The sequence below is a fragment of the Necator americanus genome, chromosome I (assembly GCF_031761385.1).
Source record: "Necator americanus strain Aroian chromosome I, whole genome shotgun sequence".
Classification (NCBI taxonomy): Eukaryota; Metazoa; Nematoda; class Chromadorea; order Rhabditida; family Ancylostomatidae; genus Necator; species Necator americanus.
Window position 1 is genome coordinate 34,984,000 of NC_087371.1, and position 23,041 is coordinate 35,007,040.

The 23,041-nt window shown below is 37.9% G+C and overlaps 1 protein-coding gene across 2 annotated transcripts; it reads right to left on the minus strand.

Annotated features, from left to right (window-relative positions):
- Nucleotides 1-247: 247 nt before the first annotated feature.
- RB195_007843 (uncharacterized protein) lies at nt 248-18,731 on the minus strand (the record flags this gene model as incomplete). 2 transcript variants are annotated; one of them, XM_064181689.1, is made up of 16 exons in its annotated part: nt 248-365; nt 432-574; nt 1,007-1,135; nt 1,213-1,384; nt 1,458-1,609; nt 1,684-1,824; nt 1,884-1,991; nt 2,051-2,164; nt 2,219-2,311; nt 2,418-2,552; nt 2,955-3,092; nt 3,696-3,786; nt 3,856-3,979; nt 6,727-6,820; nt 11,576-11,578; nt 18,648-18,731. In XM_064181689.1, the coding sequence occupies 16 exons, from the start codon at nt 18,729-18,731 to the stop codon at nt 248-250; spliced, it is 1,839 nt and encodes a 612-aa protein (XP_064038459.1). The 2 variants fall into 2 exon arrangements, with proteins under 2 accessions (XP_064038459.1, XP_064038460.1); XM_064181688.1 differs by lacking the exons at nt 11,576-11,578; nt 18,648-18,731 and adding an exon at nt 8,168-8,251.
- Nucleotides 18,732-23,041: the final 4,310 nt, after the last annotated feature.

A 23,041-nucleotide genomic window follows, 5' to 3' on the forward strand; every position in this document is an offset into this window, starting at 1 on the left:
AACAAACACATCTAAATTGACTAGACCTCTATGTTATTTCACAGCTACGAAAACGTTCACCGGTAACGTTACTATTACGGTGTAAGCAGTATCGGTTCTGCTATCACACACAACAATTTGGAGAGCTGTGGTAACCGGTACGAGAGGCAATTAATAATTTCAACTAATAAAACGGTCAAACTCGTGAAATTATGAACAATGAAAATAATTCTTAGCATAAACACTATTTTCTACGGTCTGGCACCACTTAAAGAGATTTGATGAAGTTGATTAGACCATTAGTGGAAACGTCATGTGAAGTAACAGGTCCTGAAGCGGCAAGCTCTGGTTGGATAACTTTTGCTAGCTGTTTTCCTAGTTCAACTCTGAAAAAAAAAACATGGAGAGTTTTCATAGGAAAGAAAAAAAATGGAAAGTCCGAGTTCACTCACCCCCATTGGTCATAACTGTTGATATCCCAGACTACACCCTGTACAAAGATTTTGTGTTCGTAGAGAGCAATAAGCAAACCAAGGGTGAATGGAGAAACCACAGGCAACACGATTGATGTCGTTGGACGGTTACCCTCGAATACCTGCAAGAAATCAAATCGCAGAAGGCAAAAATGACCGTTAAAAATATTGCTTTCATCAATGACTTTTTTAAACCTAAATCAAACTGCTGGTTAACGCAAAAATTAAGATTCAACAGTTATAAGTCATTATAAAAAGCCGTGGCTAATTTTCAGCAAACATATAATTAGATGGAAATGAGAGAGAACTATGTTGTGATACAAACAGCAGTGTTGTGGCTGTTTGGTGTCAAGTTCAGTTTCTAAGAATCTCCTAATTTCGACAATATCCAAAAGTTTACAATAACACTGCGAAAACAAACAACGCGCATGTCAAAATCAACCCATAAATTTGGAGGTCATCTGAATGACGTATTGTCTTTCATTGTCTTCGAATCGGTAAAAGACGTAATGCTGAAAGTCATCACCAACAAGAAAGCAAAAAACAATATTCACCTTGTGCGGCAGGATTCTGTCGATATTCTCCGCTGGAGTGTTTGCAGCTTTTAGCTCTGCCTCCGCTTCTTCTCGGCTCTTACCCTTCATAAGGGCCTCTGTTTGCGCCAAGAAATTCGCAAGAAGGATCTAAAACGATCCGAGTAACGTAGCAAACCAATGGAAGTTATGACAGGATCTGAGTCACAACAAAATTTTCCCCTTACCTGATGATGAAGTCCATTACGTACTGGATTCAAGGTTTTCGCAGGAGCGATGAAATCACATGGAATCAATCGAGTGCCTTGATGAATCAGCTGGTAGAACGCATGTTGGCCGTTGGTACCTGGCTCTCCCCAAACAATGGGTCCAGTGGAATAGTCTACCCGGTTCCCGTCCCTGTAATCGGGAATTTGTAAGTTGTTAAGATAGAAGTTCCTCGAAACCTCAAAACAAAGCTAAAAAACCAAACCTCGTGACGAATTTCCCGTTGCTCTCCATGTCTCCCTGCTGGAAATACGCTGCGAAGCGATGTAGATATTGGTCGTATGGGAGCAGTGCATGAGTTTCAGCCCCATAAATGTTGCTGTATAGTACCCCCAACATTGCCATTATGACAGGTACCTTAAGCAATTAAAAAATAAATGAGAAAATTAAAATGTACAAAGAAATCAACAATAAAAATCAAGAAAACACACATTTTGGTCGAGTGGTTGGCTGGTGAAGTGTAGATCAGCTGCGTGAGCACCTTCGAGAAGTTTTTGGAAGTTGTCAAAGCCAACATGAACAGCAATGGAGAGTCCAATAGCTGACCAAAGCGAATATCTTCCGCCTACCCACTAGAAAAACAACTTATCACAAAAGTTACGTGGAAGACAAGTCGAAATTGAGCACCCACATCCCAAAATTCGAACATATTCGAGGGGTCGATGCCAAATTGTGTCGCTTTCGGGACGTTTGTTGAGAGTGCCACAAAATGTTTCGCTACAGCTGATGCATTTCCGGCCTGAATTAAAATGCAACTACAAACCATTCAGAAAACAAGGCAGCGACTGCAGCACGTACCTTTTTCAAAAACCACTCTTTTGCGGTTTCAGCGTTGGTTATGGTTTCTTGGGTGGTGAAAGTCTTCGAGGCGATGATGAACAACGTATTTTCAGGTTTGAGTTTTTTGGTAACCTTCAAGAAAAAGGTTATTTTAAAAGTAGTAGACGACAAAAACCGACCCACTACCTCTGCAATGTGTGTCCCATCAACGTTACTGACGAAATGTACGTTTGGCCCAATTTGGTAATGTCTCAGTGCCTCACACACCATAAGAGGACCCTTGAAAAATATGAAATTATTTCTCACATTACAAGTACTTACTACTGCTAAAAAAATTAAACTTGTTAAACATAAATAAAGAAGTATGAATAAAATACAAACGTACGAGATCTGATCCTCCAATACCGATGTTGACGACGTCCGTGATTTTCTCCCCAGTATAGCCAGTCCAAGTTCCGCTGATAATTTGTTCACAGAAGTCTTTCATGTGAGCCAAGACACGATTCACATCGGGCATCACCTACACATAGATGGCTACAAATCCATGAATAAAAATTGTACTATTTGCTTAGTATTGATAGCTAATGCAAGGAATATACGATTATGGCAGAGCCGTAAGGGATGTTTGTGCGTTTAGTGTTTAAAGACAGTCCAAAAGCGTAGACAAATCCACTTGGAGTCTAAAAAAATAGGTTCCCATAGCTGTTTTGAACTTCAAATCAGCTATGGAAACCAATCGATCCTCTTAGTAACGTTCATTAGTTTTTATATCGAACCTCATTCTCTCAAAAGTAAGAACATAAGCATATGAAAGAAGAGTATTGATAAATAAACTGAAAATCACATTTTCTTTAACGGTTTATTCGAGAATTTCACGCTACTTATGCATGAATACAAAAACTTTGGGGTATTTTTCACTTACATCCTTTCCGTCGACAGTTATAGGTGTGTTACTTCGGTTCCGCAGTGCAATATGAAGTACTGCACGGTTTTCGGTGAAGTTTATGCGTTCACCGCTGAACATTGCTTCACGCATCATTTCCACATTACGTGATTTGGCCTGCAACGAACATTTATGGGAAACCGCAGAAATATAGCAATAGAATTCTAAATCTTAAAAAAAATGAACCTGTAGATTCGCCAACAGTTACAGCGAATGTGTATGAGTTTGAGTTCAGAAAAGATGACAGACTAACATCTATTTCTTAACATAATTTTGGGGCCTTCCCTTTTAAGGCGAGTTAGAAGCTCAAGATGTCTGGTGCATTTGCACAACTTTCGTAACATTGTGCGGATGCTGAATTTGTTTATTTTTTAATTTGTAGTACTTGGTTCTGATCGGAAACTCATGTAACTCAGGCATTACTCAGCCGATCCTTCTACCGTAACATTGTTCGAACATTGTGATTTTGACGCTCAAATTCTTTTCATTTGCTTTCGAGACCCGTTGTACAGTATACAATAACGACATTGCGCGATAAGTTAGGGTGATGCACTTTCCATCAGCAATTCTTTCTCATCAAAATCAGTCTCAGCCATCAAAATCAACTCTCTAACACAATTGTTACCTTGGACATTTAGCATTTACCCGATGAAGTGCATACATAAACAAAGTATTACGTTTCAAAAAAAAAAGTTCAAACAACTACTTAAGATTGCACACCAATTCCATCAACTTCTCAAATGTGGTGTCGGATATCCGATGTTTGGAGAAATCGAATAGTACGGTGCCATCAGGAGTATCAATCATCCGCCTTAAAAATACAATTTATGGAATCTGGGTAGAGGAGTACTACACATTGCTGAAATCTGTTCCAACGTACGTATATTTGTTGAAACGTTCCGGATCATTCAATAGTTGTTCGTAGATGTTTAATTGTTCTTTTTCGTGACAATCCACGAACATTTTAAGATCTTGGAACTTAGCATCTCTGCACAACGACATCCCTGATAATGATGAATAAAATCGAATGTTCACGGGAATTATCTTACTGTAGCACAGAAATACGCGGTTTCAACGAGAAGCAGCATAAATTGAATACGAAATCAGAGCCGATGGCCTTGGATACAATAGTAAATACCAGGATTTATTAGGACATGGGGACGTAAATCATATGAGACAATATCAAGTAAAAAGTGGAAAGGTAGTGACTGTAATTGTTAAGGCTTCTTCTCATGTGAATAAGACGAACGGATTGAGAGGTCGCAAAGAATATGTAACATTTAGAGATACAGTCAATCAAAGAGAAAACGTGCATACATTATCACTTTGGAAATGTGTAATTTTACTCTAAGTTTACAAATAGGCAAATTATTGATGAAGAAGTAATGAGGTAAGTGTAGCTCTTGCTAAAAAAAAAAAAGAAAAAACTGAGTCCACACTCACTCGTCTTTTCCATTCTCTCTTCCGTATGGATGCAAAGAGTTATTCTGACACATAATTTCACCTATGGCACACTCTATACGACTTTCTTTATTCATTATACGTATCTCAACCCACGTTGTGTGTGTGAATTACTTCCCCACACTATTTACTATTAAAAAGACCTCGGACTGAAATTTTTCAGGACTGCTGCTCTTAGTATGGTCTTGCAGCAAACTATTAAAGATTATGCACTTAACGCTGTAGCAATCATTTTCGAATGGCGCGTACTGATCGTTGTTCTTCTGTCAACGAAAGAGTTTGTAAAGTATGAGATGAGAAGACCCGTAACACAGCAAGGAATGAATCGATACTCTCATTCTCAAACCACGGAACAAACAGAACTCGTCGAGATCGTATTTTGTTGCTCGAGTCGTCCGATAACTCGTTTGCGCTCCATATTGTTTATCTTTGTTAGGTCATAATACTAAAGTAGCTGCCCTCCGTAAAGCAACTAGGATTTTGTCATTCCTGTCTTATGGTTGTCTTAAGGTTGCCTTGGCGATGACGCGGACATCCAAACCAACAATTTGAAAAATAAAGTGATTTTTAACGATCTGTACACGAGGTTCCTATTTGAGGATTGTTCGCAAAGGTTTCGCCACACTAAAAACAAGTTAGAGTCAGAAACGAGTGTTTCAGTTCGCAATATATCAGGCCAAATCCCTCCACAACGAAGCAAACAAAACTTCAAACCAATTTCTTGGCTATTAACTCAGCTACAAAGGAAAATACTCATCTTACCTTGGTGTAACTTTAATCGTTGGCTGAGGATGAAGCCGAGTGACTCGCATGTCCCACTCAAATCAGAAAAACCCTCCGAGATTCGCCGCTGACTTCGAGGCATTCCTCTTTACGGATTCAATTAGAGATTTTCGATGTGAGCACAAAAAAGTTTCTGCTTATACGAAGTAATGTTTTAGGACTCTTCGCCTAATCTTTCTCAGCATCGGTTTCAGAATTCTGTTGTGTTTTTACCTTTCATATAAGCTTGAACAGTTTTGAACAGTTAAACCATTAGCTACAGGTATCCCTGATCGCTATTCTGATTTGATTGAGGGCGCACCACTCAATTATGTTTTTCTTTTGTGTTCAATCAGCGGTTGAAATTATTCTATAACATAGACTGAGTGGTTGGACTAGCAGCTAATTTATTGGTGAAACAATGGAGTTTTGCTAATTTTGTTGTGAAGAAATTCAATCGGATAGATTGTACGTAAAATGACCCGTTTGAGTCTCTAGAATGTTGAAAAACTGCTTAAAAAATCAACCCGTACAGCTTACTAAGACTAATAGACCGTCATCATCATTCCAAAGTTAATTAAAAGTTGATTCAGCAATGTTTAACCAGCCGCATTGGTATTTCTCAAAGTAAATACTGAAAAATAGTAGAAGTACAAAGGATGCCTATCTATACACCTGATAAAATCTCCAATCTTTAGTGTTGCAGCTTAACTTCGCTTTTTCCCAAACTAAAAAAAAAACCAAAGCATACTCCTCTACTGTTAGAAAAAAAATCAGTAGATTCGAGACAAATTATCCTCGCTCCGTTGATTATATTCAATAAGATTTTAGTTTCAAATCTCACTCCTCACTCCAATATATAGTTTTCAAATTATCCATTATTTTTTGACCACCTAAGGTCTTCGAAGATTAAAGAAAAGAAAAAAGAAAAGAAAAGAAGGGATCCAAGAAATAAACGAGGTCACTCTACGTCTGTCTTTTGTCCTTAACCACCGATATCCTACATCATTCACATTGAAACTTTGCGATTCTTCTATTTAGAGGAAATCCTTGAAATGGTGTCAGGGCCCGCAATTAAAAAGAGGTCACTCATCTTCAAAAGTAAATCTGGGTTTGAGAAATTGTGGTTGATATTTTTGTCTCTGCAACGCACGCACTTAACTCACCTTTTCAAGGTAATAAAAAAAACTCTGCACGAACTTGAAAAGCCCTATTAGTTATCCGTTTTTCGTCTCAACTGTTGTAGATGATAATCTCAAACGTTCGACAACACTTTTGTGTCAAGGACGATTCTGTCGGGATGAAAAAGAAAGAAAGAAAAGAAAAAACTGGATTCAGGCGCCAAACGAAATAATCCCATTGGTAAACAGGGGTGTTTAGCGCTGAAAACTAACAGTACTTTGATTCTTATTCAAATAAGCAGGTAATCAAATTAAATTTAAAACAAATAAAAGATAGAACATCGATCTGTTCATTGTCACCTTAAAAAGGAAAAACAAACAAACAAACAAACAAATAACAACATTACCGCCACAATTATAATGACTATGGATATTGTTCCATGAGACATTAAAGAATTCGATAATGTCGGCGACAACCATGGATAACGGTGAAGGTTGCATCTGTAAGGATATTTGATATAGAATTTAGAGGAGGTAAGGACGGGATGACGGGGCGCCGCCCGGAACACGGCACATTCACTGCCTATTGATTGTGAGTGAGTGGTGGGGGTGTACTGGGAACACCGCTGCCTCCCCCCTCCCGAACGAAGAACGCTCCACCCCCGTCCTCCGGGCCCGACGCTTCCTTGCTACTTTCCGCTGCGGACCGCTCAAGGACGATTTGTTTGTGGGGAAAAAGAAAGAGAACTATTCTCTCATTATTGAAAGAAAATACCAATAAATAAATAGCAAAATCTACAGAAAAAATAAAAAATAACACATCAATAGAAAATGCAACGAATTATAAAAATCTAAAATAGAAAACTTTACTTTTTTTCTTGTTCACAAATACAATTGATATTATTATTCCATTGTTTATGATTATTTAATAACTTTACTTTTCTTTAATTTTTTGTTTTATAACTTGTACTGGGGAAAAAGTTATCGTGCTATTGCCTCAAGAAGACCGAGCAACTGGAAACCTTATAGGAATTTGAGGAAGCGATGCTGATTCTCTGCTTTGCAGCAGAGGATGCATCGCACTTTTTTCTTCGTCCTCGGACTATTTGCGAACGCTGTAAACAATCTTTTTGTGTGGTATAACATCTCGGATAAGTGCTTGATGAAGCAGTTTCGACAAATTTTTGAGGAAGCGATGCTGAGTTAGGAGTTAGGAGACAGGATTATTGAATACATGTTCCAGAATAGTCCGAACACCATTTCGTGCTTTGTCAACAACGTTTAAAGGTATCACCCCACGAATCTGAGGTGGTACGGATTTCAGGTGGAGTATTCGCATACGGTATAGTAGATTATGGAGAGGGGAGTGATTCCGTTCATTTCCTCCTAATTGCCGTAAAAAACGGTCCGGAAGATGCGGCGGGTGCAAAAGGCTGGCGAGCTCCAATCGAACTCCTTGTAGAAAACAGCGCCCCGGAACGCTCGAAGCCGCATCTTCCGGCCCGTTGTTTACGGCAATTAGGAAGAAATGGACTACTCCACCTGACATCCGCACCACCTCAGATGCGTGGGGTGATGCCTTTAAAATTCGTCCTGAGGGAACATCTGGCAACATTTTTGTGGCGCGATCCCATAGCCGTATCTGAGGAGCTCCGTGCAGCTCCTGAACTGGTATGGTCACTAATTGTAACTGTGAGTTATCTACGCGTGAGAAACAGAAATATTGAGTTAAAATGGCGCCGTAGGACCCTCGTTCAACCCTTCGACTCGATTGCAGCCAGTGAGGGTCCTATCATGAACACAACACCTGTCGCAACTGCACCACAAGTCATATCTATTTGATCGCACCTTGTGGGCGACGACTGACTCTGTGAAGTCATCGGGATCTAGCAAATATGGCAATGCCTTCCTTTTCTTGCAAGTTTCATTCATACTCGGGTCAAGACGACATGAAGCTCAGTGCAGTTGCGTACGTGGTTGCGCTCGGAGCAACGAAAAGAAGCTAGCGGCTGGAATCGAGGCGAGATCATCGCGAACTGCAGCGGTGAATGGTCCCCCTCAATCCTTACCACTCTGCTACACCGCGCCGCTTCGAGTATAGCCGCTTACGCAACTTGACGGTGCTTCATGTCGTTTTGACTCGGCTACATCTATCTCAGAATATAAAATCTACACATCAAATTTTTTTGTGGTACTACCCGTTACTTCTGCGCGTTTTGGATTATTGTACAGTACCCTTGCGCTTTAACATCGTGCACTATTTTTTTTTCGCCAAAAGTTCAGTTAGCCTAAAGTTTTGTAACCCAGTTTTTTTTCATCGCCGATCACGCCGTTCTCGCTGACGAATGCTGCACAAAGCAGGCAATTTTGAAATCTCAAGTTGAAAAAATAGGGAAAAGAAGAAAAAAGTGAGAAACAAAGAGTGAAAAAATACAAAAAGGAATCGACAAAATTGCGAGACAAGGCTACTTGACCCTGCAATATATTCGCCGATCTTCAGTAACCTTTCGGTGTTATCCGCTCTATGTTGTCTCGGGAACCATGAACCTCTTGCTTTGATAATTTGAGGGATCCATTCTCTTCTCACAAAAAAAAACCAGGAAGAGAGTTCAGAAAGTGATCCTGAGCCTTAATATAAGACACAAGTACATGAATGCAAGCGAGGAGAGCATCGTAGAACTGAGGCGAACGGTCGTCGCGTACTGATCGTAGTCTAGGATACTGAAGAAGAACCATTTTTTTGGAAGATACAATAGCAAAGAAATTAGCAGAGTTCGCAAAGGACAACAGTTCTAACAAAGTAAGCATTTTTGGTGACCTTACCTCTCTTTTGTTTTCACTTTCCGGATCTTCTACCGGTGAGGTGCATGAGGTAGAACTCCAAATTCTCTCGTTCAAAAACTTGGAATAGGAAAAAGGATTGAAAAACCTCTTATCGACACTTAATGCATACAACGAGACAAAGAGGAGGAGAAATTTGCTGCATTATTATGAAAAGTGACAAAGAAATGCCTCTGGAAGTTTTTCTCTCTCCTGTTTAAGAGTTTCCATGGTCTGAGATGGAAAGTTACGTTTCCAAAGGTCTTTCCCTCCCCGTTCCTTCACGACTACGCTATTGTCAGGAAATTTTTCTTTCGATAGAACCACCTATCGAAAGAGTGATGTCAGGAGAGCGAGTTTTCATAGAATGAACGAACGAGAAAGTTTAGAGTTCTACATCGTGAGCCTCAGAAAATCCAGAAAGTAGGAACAAAAGAGAGGGCAAGCTCAAGCATACAGCAATGGGGTGAGCATCGTCCGATTAGAGGGCAAATGTCAGGTTATTGCGGCGTTATCAGTTAGCAGTTTGAGTATCAGAAGGGAAGAAGGCGGGTTCAAGGATGCTAGAATGGCACGCCGTCGCCAAATCATGAAATAAGGCGGAATTAGCAAAACGATAAACTCTGTTTTTTTCCCTAGGGCATTACACAAACGTGCAAACAAATTAATTACACGTACTTGCCCTGGTAATCAAGAAGAAAGCGTGTGAAACAGCCGCGAGTGATCAGTCTCCCCAACGATGCAACTTATTACGGTTAATAGAAAGATAGTAATCCTACATTAGCTATATTAGTTGAACGTTGGATTTCGAAGAAACTGGTCCCGTTCTATTGTGGAATAAGATGTATAATTGCTATAACACAAAGCTGTTCCACACGTTTGTTTTTTTCTGGATTACTAGGAGAAATTGAGGTGACCACACTCATAGTCGTGAGCTACACACATTAGTCTCCTATCTATTTATGGAGGGATCCTAACAATTTCGTGGTATGGTGCCTCAGAAGACAGGGAAAGCGGAGAGGTCGGATACTATATCGCAGAACACGGCGTCCTACAAGGGAACACCCCTGTGCACGCGCCGCATCTACATGCGAACGGTCAAAAATCAACGAGGTCTGCTCACCCTGCCAAGTCAAGCAAAATCAATGAATAGGCTGCTAAGGGGACCGCAGCGTGTACATAGAGGAGCGTTCTAAGGTATACTGTATGAACTAAAGCGGTTCCCACGATTTTTACGAGGATTACGGAGAGATGAGCGGAATCACAACGGATCTGCAATCTACAATCCCATCTCCAGCTTTTCTCACGGATTGCATCACGTCAGATCTGTGGTAAGCTCCCTTTAAATATCAGGTATCTGTTTACCTGATTCTTAGACAATAAGACGCTTATCTTTGTCAGTACGACAACGATGTTCACCTCATTCCGAGTGACCACAAGATGGAAAACGGTGAGGAAACTCTTCCTCTTCCTCGAATACAAAATATGTTTAAAATCGTGTTGATTTCATAGGAATGTAGACACAAATAAATGTTGTTTCTGCTTTCTTCACCAAGGAAAAAAAAAAAAGAAATTTTTAAGTTGGAGGATCTACGAGCCAAAGCAAAACAATACATTGATGTGAAGAACAAAGTGTTGTTTAAAAATTGACTCTATGCCAGAAATTTACTGGAAGCTTTCCATATTATTTCGAGATTTTTGTTAATCATTTAATACCAACGAAACACCAGAATAACGGAATAACATAATAATACCTAGCACCAGTTTAAAAGTCCTAATATTCAAGGTTATTCGGAATTCGGGAATAGTTACAGAAAAAGATGTGATTTGCAAAGAATCGAGTTAGGTTGACTTTGCTGGTTTTCACAAATGAAGCAGAAAAGGAAATGTCCGTAATTTACAAAAGTATGGACCACTACAATGAGTAGGCATAGTTGGGTCAAAACGACGGACAACAGCGCAAGCGGCTGCGCTCGTAGCGGCGCAGTGGAGCGTAGCGCGGTTGTGATCGTGTAAGGATCTTCGTCGCTACCGCCGCCCATCGCTGCAGTTCGCCATGGTCCCACCTCGATCCCAACCGCGCTACGCTCCACCGCACCGCGTCGAGCGCAGCCGCTTGCGCAACTGTCCGTGCTTTATGTCCGTGTTTTGACTCAACTACAACTTTTTCTTTTCGATGCGTTCTAGAACAGCTTCATTCAGAAGCAGTAGTGGCATGGCGACGAATTTATGGAGGGGGGGGGGAGGAAGGAGAATAGTTCCCAGAACTTGTGCTACTCTTGTGGAACAGTGGTCCTGGAGAGTTCGTTGTCGAAAAATTATGAATTTGGCACAACATTTTCTGCGATTTCAAAGGTCTTTCTTTAAAAACTGGGTTTCAGAGACAAACCTCGACCAAATCTATTCTACAACCTCTAGAACAATAACGGAACTCACCTTCTATTTTCGACCGTTAACGTGGATTGAACCCCATCATCATTTTTATTTTAAACCACAATGTTTCCTGATGTTCCATGCTTAAACTCGTCTCTACAGAATATGACAGAGGAATCAGTAGAAGGAAACTAGCGCGTATAGAAAATTTCCCTAGCAGTTATTAACAATTTATCCAAACACGCAGTCCTGGGGGAATTACCCAGCTGGACGAACGTGGTACGGTGTCGTTAAAGATGAGCCGGGTAAAGTGTCGTTGTGGGGAGGGGGCACTCAGTGGCGCCCTTTATTTCTCGAAAAACCACAAATAAATAAATAATCAAACCTCACTCAATCAAACACTTAGGGCCCTAAAGCCTCTGCATTAGTCTTAGAAGATCTATAACATGCAAACTTAAAGGCATCACCCTACGAATCTGAGGTGGTGCAGATTTCAGGTGGAGTATTCGTATACGGGATGAGAGACTACGGAGAGGGGGGTGATTCCGTCCATTTCTTCCTAATTGCCGTAAAAAACGGCCCGGAAGATGCGGCGCCGCACAAGACTGGTGCGCTCCAATCGAACCTCTTGTACAAAATGGTGCGCCAAAACGAACGAAGCCGTATCTTCCGGGCCGTTTTTTACGGCAATTAGGAAGAAATGGACGGAACCACCCCCCTCTCCGTAGTCTCCCATCCTATATACGAATACTCCACCTGAAATCTGCACCACCTCAGATTCGTGGGGTGATGCCTTTAAGTTACTAAGGGAAGAAGTAAGTTAGAACTTCGGGAAATAAGGGCTCACTGTGCGCCACCACATTCACTTCAATTCAGAATCGTTTGAGGTTTACGAGCGTGTAACTGGCCTATTCAATGACTGGCGGTGGCTATGTGTGCTGATGTGTGTCAGGTCAGAGTTTTTATCCTCTCAATCAATGGTTGAATATAGTCTCGTTGCAATAAAGAAGTAGTAATTTTTATATGTTATCCATCTCCTATCAATGGAATAGTAAAAATATTTTATATGTTTCCAGAATGGAATAGCGTTGGTACCTGGGATCGATTCTCTAGCATTACATCGGCCGGACTGATAGTTCAGTGAACTAGTGTCAATCGAAGGTGGCGAATCCATCTCCTATCAATGGAATCAATCGATGATGATCTTAAGTGCCAGAAAACGGAGAATATATTGAGTACAATATCGACGTGTTGGTAATCTTGAAGGAGATGATTCCACTGGAACACTGACATTGAAGGAACGAGACCTACCTTCCCATCACTGAGTTTTACAGCTTGACGCAATACATTTATGAGACTGGAAAGGAAAAACAGAATTATAAGTAGTCCAAAGATCTTCTGTAAATTTTACTTAACTCGAAGAAGATGATCCGTTGCGATCCCTATTTTCTTAGGCTGCTAATTTACTTCTTTTTGATAGTTTTGGGGAACGAGATTTATAGCAGAATTTGAGTGATGGTCATTAGCCAGCCAGTCTCCATAAGCGCTCGTTTCTACAGGGACTATGGTTCTGACGGATCTGTTTGAGAGGACTACAGTGCATAGCAACACCATTTCCTTTACACAAAAGATAGAATGCTAGAGTTGAAGAGAACGGGAAAACCGGGTACTAAAAAGACACCGTAGACGACGACGAAACTCATGAGATGCAGATGAGCGGGAGGTCTACCGCCTACAATAAATGACATTTTTACGTAGGCTGACCATCCGATAACTGAACGTGATCTACCTCAGTATCCTGATATGGGTCACGATATTGCGTGGATTGAAGCGATATCACGAGTCGAATTGGTTATTAAACTGCTGCCTTCTGCTTTTTCTAGTTTCTTGACAATGGTATACAAAGCATACAACTTTCCTCTTCCATCCGTGCAAACTGAGGAAGGTTTTATTTCATTCCCAATACGCCTATTTCACTTTTGTTTTTAGAAAATCTACGAGATCAAGAACTTCCGGTTTTCTCTCAGATATTTCGTCTGCACATAAATTATTTTGATGGAATAAAAATTTGTTTTTCAGACGACGACCATACTCGAAAATTCCTATGTTAACAAATTTGTCCCCGAATCGATTTCTATGGGCTTGACGGGCAATTATGAGCGCTAATATTGATGTGTGCTGGATATTCACGGCTCTATTTTGTGGATTTAGAGCTGGCGCTGGGGCTAGCTATACTACATACAAGCGCGTTTTTAGACAAAAAAAATTTGAAGACAAAACAGGGGAACAAGAGGGATAAGAAGAGTTACCCAAAAGGATACCATTCTCGAGCGATAGCAGCTACTGAGTCTTTGTACTGCTAACAGGACAGGAATCAGACGTTACAGAATTATCAAATACTCGAAAGGTACCAATTGAGCGCTTACATTCATCGGACGATGTGGCGAATCAATATTTTGGCCAAGGTAACGAGGTACCACCCGGATACCAATCTATCCAGACCCCGGAGGGATGAAAGGCTTGGTAAGCACTAGGGCGGATTCGAACCTGCGATCGATCATACTCATTCACAGCAGAACCTGCTGCCTATTGCGCTACATCCCCGGCCTAATGGAGTATTTTATACAATGATCCAACAATATAGGAGAGGTTGAAATTGCAGGTTGAAGCCGTCGTCGTTTGTAACAGCTCTTGCATCACAGCATTTTTTGCAGAAAAATCCAGAAAATTCTCTTCAATTGGAAAAAAAAGAAAGGTTTGATGAAATTGCGCTCAGAAGGAACGAATGACATTTTAAAGTGTTTTTTTTTGTCTAAGAAACGTTTTATTTTATTTAAGAACAACTTCAAAAAATGTAGAATAAAACCATTTGCTAGAGGTGGTTTTTAAGAGATATTCTGATAATTGAGCAATTTAAATAAATTTAACCAGTCCGGAAAAGAAGAACGTCTTAAGAAATGAGAAATTCTGCAATTTTTCCGTTCATCACCTTAATTTCATCGATACAAAAATTTACGGACTCATTTTCTGCGCAATTAGTAACAGTTCTCGTTCACAGATGTGAAGTATTAGTTAGCGAAAATATTTTAAAAAAATGTTTTTCCTCTTATTTGCTTAGTTTTTTTTTGTACGTAGAACTTTCGGCATGGATGCATTCAAGTTACAGTATCGTGTCTTTTTTTTCTGAATAACCAATATTATTCTTGAATTTTAATATAATAAATAAAATAAGTAAAATACACTCGTTTAAATTCATTTAAATGCAAATTCATTTATTAGCATATTCATTGATGTGGTGGAAATAGAAAATGAGAACCTAGGTTCGGTATCTTCAGCACGTCTTAGCACACGATCATTTCAAATTCCTACCGTAATCCCTTGGAATCCCTCTTTAGAATCGAAAATAGTTCAAGGTTGTTCTTGTATATGTATGTAGGGTTCAGCTACGTAGTCATTAGACATGGACCTCACATTCCACAGTATCCTTCGCTTTTTCCTGCTCTTGGATACATGCAATGCGACATAGCAACATCGTAAACAAGGATAATGACAAGAGCGTGCGGTTAGCGTTCCTGACGACTATTTTTCCCCTTCAACCAACTTCATTCCCTTCAAGTGGTTTGTTTTGTGGATTTTTTTTCCAGCGGATCTCATCCACTTCTCCTAACGGCTCCACTTGCTGGCTTCCACACATCTTTGTGGCAGACGTAAAATGTCTCGATGCAAAAAAGTTTTCTATAAACAAAATTTTGGAGAAACTCTCAAAAATACTCTAAGGGTAGGTTAAAAAAATTAGTAATTTAAGGATTTTCGATAAATTACATACGATAACCTTCTATTACAGAAAACAAGTTTTTGAATCCAACATAAAAATTCTAAAAGATCCTACTCTCTAAAATTTGCAAAATTTGAAATGATTAGCTAGTCATTACAGAAGAAATTAAAATTAATACAAACAAATTAACAATTACAAACACGATACAATTAGAAATTTAAATAAAAAAGTAAAATTAAATAATTTAATATTTTTAAGGAAATAATTTCATAGAATCCACTAATCACGCAAAGTGAAACACACCGTACAAGTTTCTGTTCTGACGAAGATGTCTAGGTTACCATGTAATGGTTCCATTTATCTTAAATTTAGTTTTGATTTATTTAAAAATTTCTTTTTTTCTTTTTTTTATTGACCTGATGTTTTTTTTTTCAAAGTTTCTTCTTCTCAGAAAAACATCCCGTTTTAAATCCAGGAAAACCTTTCAGAGAGTAACTCCAGCAGCTCTGAGGATCCACGGAAATTTGTAGAGTGTCTGAGCGCCTATGCGGGGATTTTGATAATCATATCGATCCTGAGCATGAAGATGGATTAATATGCCGCAAAGTAAACAAGTAAACACTTGGTGAGAAACTCGGAGGCGAACTTTGAAGGCGTGGTCGGCTGAGATTCAGTCCTTCTCGTTCAAAAAACGATGTGAATAGACTTGTTCAGCAGATAATCGCTCATCGGCGGATCCGTGCCGCTGTTTTGGTCTCGTCCGGAAGAATTTTGCTCCTTAATAACTGATTCTGTACTTATTCTTTCCACCCAGACTCAGAGGCTAACCGGTGGGCCAACTTATTCCTCAGGAAAATTGAATAAATACTATTATTATTATTATTATTATTATTATTATTATTATTATTATTATTATTATTATTATTATTATTATTATTATTATTATTATTATTATTATTATTATTCCAGTTCTTTCTACTTTTCACATTAAATTCCGCAAAAAAGCGCCATAACCTAATTTAGAGGTAATGTTCTCACTTTTCCATCATTCAAATCCATCTCCATACAAGTTCCTGAATATTTTCCACAAATTCAGCTGCAGTAGTGTTTTTCTTGCATCGCCACAGCTCTGAATGATCTGTTTTAGTAACATTATTAGGGATAATCCGAGAAGTTAACATCATTTCATTAAGTGATGTTGTACTTTTTCTGGTCTTTTCTTTTTCCTTCTTCTTATTTTCCCTTTTTCTCCTACTACCCAGACTCAGATACCACTCCACTTCCTTTAACTGGAGTCACTCCAGCACACATCCTTAGCTGTTTTACCAGACCGTTGTAAAATCTCACGAATTTCCTGAATATCCTAAAACATTCCCGAGAGAATTTCTTATTCGTTTCTATAGCTAAATATACCACCAGTATATAGAATGTCCCGGAAAAATCTTTTTTTTTCATTCTAAACTCTTTTTTCTTCCAATGACAGCGTCTTTCTACTGACTATTCCACATGAAATTCTACTTTTACTTGGGTTAAATTAAAGAAAAATTGAAAGATCAGACGATTAAAGGATGAACGACCAGTGAAAGTAGAGAAATTGACGAAAATGAAGGCGTCAGTGCAGGGTTTTTTCTATTCCAATAATCTTATTTCTTAGTCTTAACTTCGCTGTAATTACTCTAGAACATATCTTAGATGGCATTTTCATTAAGATTCGTATTCTAAACGATTTTTTTTCAAATTGAAAAGATTGAAGAATGTGCAAATTCCCTATTGCTATGAATTCTTCACTTGTGTTCATTTTTTCGTGTTTTTTTAAATATATGAATGAAGAAATTCGCTTTTCTTCGCCTATGTTGCCGTATTTTGTCAGATTTGCAGGGAAGCGACACTAGAACCCGTTAAACGTTTGAGTAATCAACTATTGTTTGTTGGAAAATTCGGAAAAAAAAATCATTAGACCGGATAAAGAGAAGAAAAGTAAAAGCAAGGAAAATATTTGGAATTAAATAAATTAAAACAAAACTAAAAATAAGAGAAATCATTGCATAATCACCTGGATGTCTTCGTCAGGATAGAAACTAGCGTCAACGTAATACGTACCAGCACGTGCTATTACGTGTATTTTAGGGAGCTATTGAGAAAAAACCAATTTCTTTTTTCTTATTCAACCAAATTCGCTCACAGTTCACCTCAAATTATCAAAGAACTCATTCTATTCAGCTTGGTAGAAAAATAAGTACGTTTAATTAGTTATTGGATTTTTTTTGAAGAATATTTACATTGGGCTGAGCAGTTGTCCTCTTCGAAAAGTTGTGCTTTTTTCGAATTATTTATTTTACTCCCATAAAAATTTATTAGTTTAATTTAGTAAATTTAGTAATTTTTAGTAATCTGAATAATTTCAGTGATTTTTTCCGTTTAGTCTCTGTGTTATTGTTTACTATTTATTTATTTATTTTGAATAATGTTTAGTCTTTTATATAGATTTGTGTAGTCATTTTTATCGATTTGTGGTAATTTTTCTCGCATTTCTGGATAAAAGATCTTTTTTAGCTTCTTTAACTGTTGCAGAGTAGTGTGAATCACACTATCAGCTAATATGATCGTTTTTCTATAAAAAATTAAATCCATAAACAAATAAAATAAATAAATTTATATTCTGTTAATAAGCAATTTTATTATCCTTCTCTAAAAATTCTAAAAACTATTATTGATTCTGCTCTAAAAACTCTAAAAAAACTTCTTTATCCTTCTCTAAAAATAAAAATATACATTTTTAGTGATTCGTCGTTCAATCCACAGAAATTTTTAGTCTTGGATAGAAGGATTTTTTTTCGCTCTGGTAATTGTTCCAGAGTAGTTCGAATTGTATTTTCAGCCTTTGATATGGGCGTTTTTACCACAAAAAGTAGTATGAATACCTGAATAAATACTAATAAATATTAAAATAAATAAACATAATTCCGTAAAAATCTAGGAATGGTTGATTGACAGCGTGTTTGGTCACCGAGCCACCGAGTTGACCACAGTTCAATCGCATCAGAAGCGAATGATGATCAAAAACCTAAGAGTACATTTGTCCTCATCTGTGAGGAGGTTGACAGCGACAGCGATGGAGAGTAATGATTTTGGAGGCGTGGAAAATTATTTTCCACCGCTTCTTAACCACTAAATGTCTCTGGTCACGCGATTTCTACTTGTCATGTCATCCGAGACACATATACACTAAACAAGAACCACTTGAAAACATTTTATGGATGACATGCAATCCAGATCCTCCGATCCCCGTTTCGGATGTTTTTTTTTTCGTTTTTCTTCGTGTATTTTTTTTCTCTTGATTTTATCTTTCCTCCCGTTTACTCTCGCTTCCTCATCCTTCATCGCATAGCACTCGTCGTCGTCGTCGTCGTCTTCCGTGGAGTTTAATCTGTAGCATCCTCTCATTTGCCTCATCTGCCGCTGTTTCGGCCGCGCCCGACGGCAACGAAGCGCCAAGCAATTCGTTCTCATCAGTAATCGGCGTTGAGCGGCCAGGACTAATACTCAATTTAACGCTATCCGTGCTCTCTGTCCCCCCCCCCAATCTCTCTCTCTCACTTTCACGTCCCTATTTATTATTAACATCAAATTGATCGTGTGTATTTTTGGTTTTAATCCCATTAAAAAAAACGTGGCGTGAATCAAACAGCGATTTCCCCTCCCGGAAACAAATGAACCTTCATAGAAAAGTAATCAGATGCTAGGTAACGGCAGTCCAAGTCGCAAAAAATTATTTTTTCTTAAAAAACACGTGAAAAGCGTTGAAAGATAAGCTCTTTAAAATTAAGTTAGTTTAGTTAATTAGTTTAGTAAAATGATTAAATAAATTATTTGAATAATAAACAAATAAAGAAATAAATAATTTAACCTAAATAATTTCATTACGTTATGAGATCCTTCACAAATCCAGAAGCTTTTGAATAAATATCCGACTATTTGAGTGTACCACTTTTTACTGGTTTATCCCATAAATGATGGGGTGTTCTACAGTTTCTTTTAAAGGAATTTTTTTATAGTTTATTTTTTTTACTACTTACCATTGTTATTTCTATAATTTTACCGTCATTTATCATTTTATTGACATTAATTAATTTTTTCTGTTGCTTACTTTTTCAAAACCAAAGTGGGTTCATCCCATAAATTGTGGGAAAAATTGGTTGAGAATTGTGTAAACATAAGCATATTCTGCACCTTTTAAAATATTTTTTTTACTATTCACTTTCTATTATTTATACTATTTTACTATTAATTATTATTTTTATTAACACTAATTGGTTTTTTTAATGTTGTTTACTTTTTCAAGGCTAAAATTATCGACGAACTCTTCCTTCAATCAAGGATGTGCTCTCCCTCAGTTTTTGCTATCCTTTTCCATCTCTTTGACAAAAACTTCAATGTCCCTCTTCCAAACCACCACCCTCCTCCTCCTCCTTCTCCTTCTCCTCCTCCTCCTACCTCTCATTTTTTCCTGTTCTTCTTCTTTTTCTTCTCCTCCTGTGACATGTGTGAATTTCTCCAAACATTTGCAAATCTTCGTGACTTCTAGTAATATTCTACATTTTCTCATCACTATAATTCCATGGAGGAACGAAATGTCAAATGTCCCAATGATTATGGGCTTTGATTTAAATAAATTGAAAATAAATTTAAATTGAAAATAAATTCGCTTGAAAATTTCCACGAGTTTTCTCGCACTTTTTTGCACTTATTCTTATTTCTGCAGGAATAGACAGGTGAAAGAAGAAAATTTTCATGGAAATAGTGCACACGGCTACAGCTATTTTTTAGTAATATGCTAGTTTGAAATTAGTATTTATTTAATAAATGGATTTTTGTCTATGAAAATATTACATGTATATATAAATTGATAGACTTATAACGTATGGGACCCTCTCCAGGTAACAGTTTTCATGAGAATAATACTAACAGAGGAGCTGTCACAGTTTTCATTTACTATATAGCGCATAGTTTCGGTCACTAATAGTAGGTTATATAGTAATAATCTACTACTTGTGAGCAAGACTGTGCGTTTTCCTCGTTTTTCTTTCGGTACCCATTATGGAACAGAACTGAGAAAAATACATGGGATGATAAAATCCAGAATTCTCAGCTTGACCACTGGAAAGTGGAATGAGGAAATTAGAATGGAATAACATGGAAGTTAAAGTTGATGGGTGGCAGACACACCATCTTTGCTTCGCTGATGACATCACTCGGATACCATCAAGCATCAGTCAGGCGGAACGAAAATGCTGGCTGAGCAATTTTGGCGATGTGCTTGGATGGATCGGAGTTTGGTTGAGCCTGAAAAAGAAAAAGAAAAAGAAAAGAAAGCAAGAAAAAAGAGAATGAAATGAAAAACGAAAAGATCGTTGGTCCTCAGTGGAATGAATGTATCCTAATGATTCACGGATACCCACATCTCATCGAAAACGACGGTGTACAGGGTGGTCCACATTAAACGTGACGCAAAAAACTACCCACAAATTTGTATCAATTAATCCCAACAGGAAAATTTAATAGAAAATCTAAAGATTTTTAAAAAAAAATTTTTAAAGGATTTTTTTTTAAATTTAATACTCAGGAAATTCTACGTAAATTCTCACACATCACATATAGAATGACCGCTTTCGGCTTCAATCTCTTCCAGGATTCTCTTTGGAGGAAATTTTTGAGGATGCGCGCCGTCAGTTCCCATGCCTCATGGCTCATCCAGGGCTCGTTTCAGCGAATCCAGTGACTTCTGCTCAAAAAAGCAGGCCTTTTGCTCTAGGATCGACTAGAAGAAAAACCCAAAAGATTGAGATCAGGTGGGTTTGACGGCGAAACGTCTTTGTCCAGAAATCCGAAAGATTGATCTCACACCGCTCGAATGTCTTCTTTGAGCCGTGGGCTGGCGCCTAATTTTCCAGGAAGGTCCAGTTAGTGTCATTACCGGTTTCTTTGACTCAAGAAGTCATCGGATCTCAGGATTTTCTTTTTTTTCTTTTTTTTGGAGCACCACCCCGTATATGGTAAGGGCATTGATGGATCCAGCGACAAAAAGATGAAGGAGCTGATTTCAGTGAAAGTGCAGGAAGATATACACGGCTTAAGAAGGATCCAGGAATATAGGGAATATAGGGAGGTCCAAACGCCTTTGTCGTCAGGAAAGCCGGAGGATAGGTAAATGAAAATAAATGTTAATAAAATAAAATAAAATAAAAATAATATAAAATAAATAATAATAGAATAAAAAATGAAATAAAATGTAATGGTAAATGAAGAAAGCCAAGAACACCCGGATTTCTGTTCTCCTTCTTAACATCATCGTTCTTCCTGCCTTACGCTACGTCCTAGATGCATGAACGCTCTCTTAACGACGGGAAAATATGATCAGCGCAATCGGATGTTCCTTGGGAAGGGCGGTGCAAGGAGTATCTCGTTTAAAGCACGAGAAGGGGAAGATTAGATGTTCCGCTCCACTTTAAGGATACGAAAATCGAGAGGGGTCAAGTTTTTTTTCTTCCCTTAAGGGGAGCTAAATCAGCTCGTCGTTATAAAATATGATAGTTGATGATATAAAAATATTTATAGAAAAATATACACAAGGATATAAAAAGTATAATGAGGATGAGCTAATTCAAAAACAGTTATTCAACTGAATAATTTCAAATAATTTCCTGGCGAAATTCTTTCAAGGAAAAATCGGATGCTTTTTACGCCCTCCGGGCAATAAAAATCCAAGAAAAAATTTTAATCCTTCCCACCTTTGCTCCTACCTTTCCTACCTTTCTGCTTTTAGTCAAGATGGAAACCAAAAATGTAAAATGAATGAAGCTAGAAATTCAAAAAAAAATTTGTAATAAAAAATTTCAACAATAACAACTCATGTTTTCCTAAGCACATCTTTTTTCCTAAATAGAAACAGATTTATCAGGTTACTGTGGTTTACTGTAGCGTTTTTTGGAGGCTCTTAAGACTTCGCGGTGCCGTGCTTAGCGCTTTAACACACAAAGGAAAGGACATTCACGTGTTATTTCGTTCTATTCAATAATTCACCATTAAGTTAAGTCCCAAATAAAATGAAAAACACATACATAATAGTGTAATAAAGGAAAGTTCTTATGATTCTTGTGAGGCGGATGCAGAGATTTGCACGTTTTCATATGTAATTACCTTAGATTGAGGAGAATTACCGAGTTTTTTGTGCTGAACTGCATTTTTGTTTAGCTGCTAGCCGTGCAGCTGTAAGCTGCTAGCGTTGCTCACATTTTGCTCTTTTCCTTTCCATTTTTACATTAGTTTGGTTTTATTTATTTCTATTTTGATTTCTTTATTCATTTCTTTAATTTACTTTATTTTTTCAAAATTTTTGCTCTGCTATCCTTTTCTTGTTTTTCCTTTTCCTGTTCTGTTTCCTTCTTGTCTTTTCTTTTTTTCTTCTTCTTCTCCTTTTCCTCTTACTATCTTCCACTTTTCTTATATTTATTTATTTATTCTTTTTCTTTTTCTTTCTCTTTCCCTTTTCCTTTTACTATCTTCCAATTTTCTCATATTTATTTATTTATTCTTTTTCTTTCCCTTTTTCTTTTCTTTCTACTATCTTCCACTTTTCTTATATTTATTTTTTCTTTTTCTTTTCCTCTTACCATGCATCTTCCACGTTTCTTATCTTTACGTATTTTTTTAAAATACTTTTTTTACTTCCTTTTTTAAAACAAATGATCCATGAA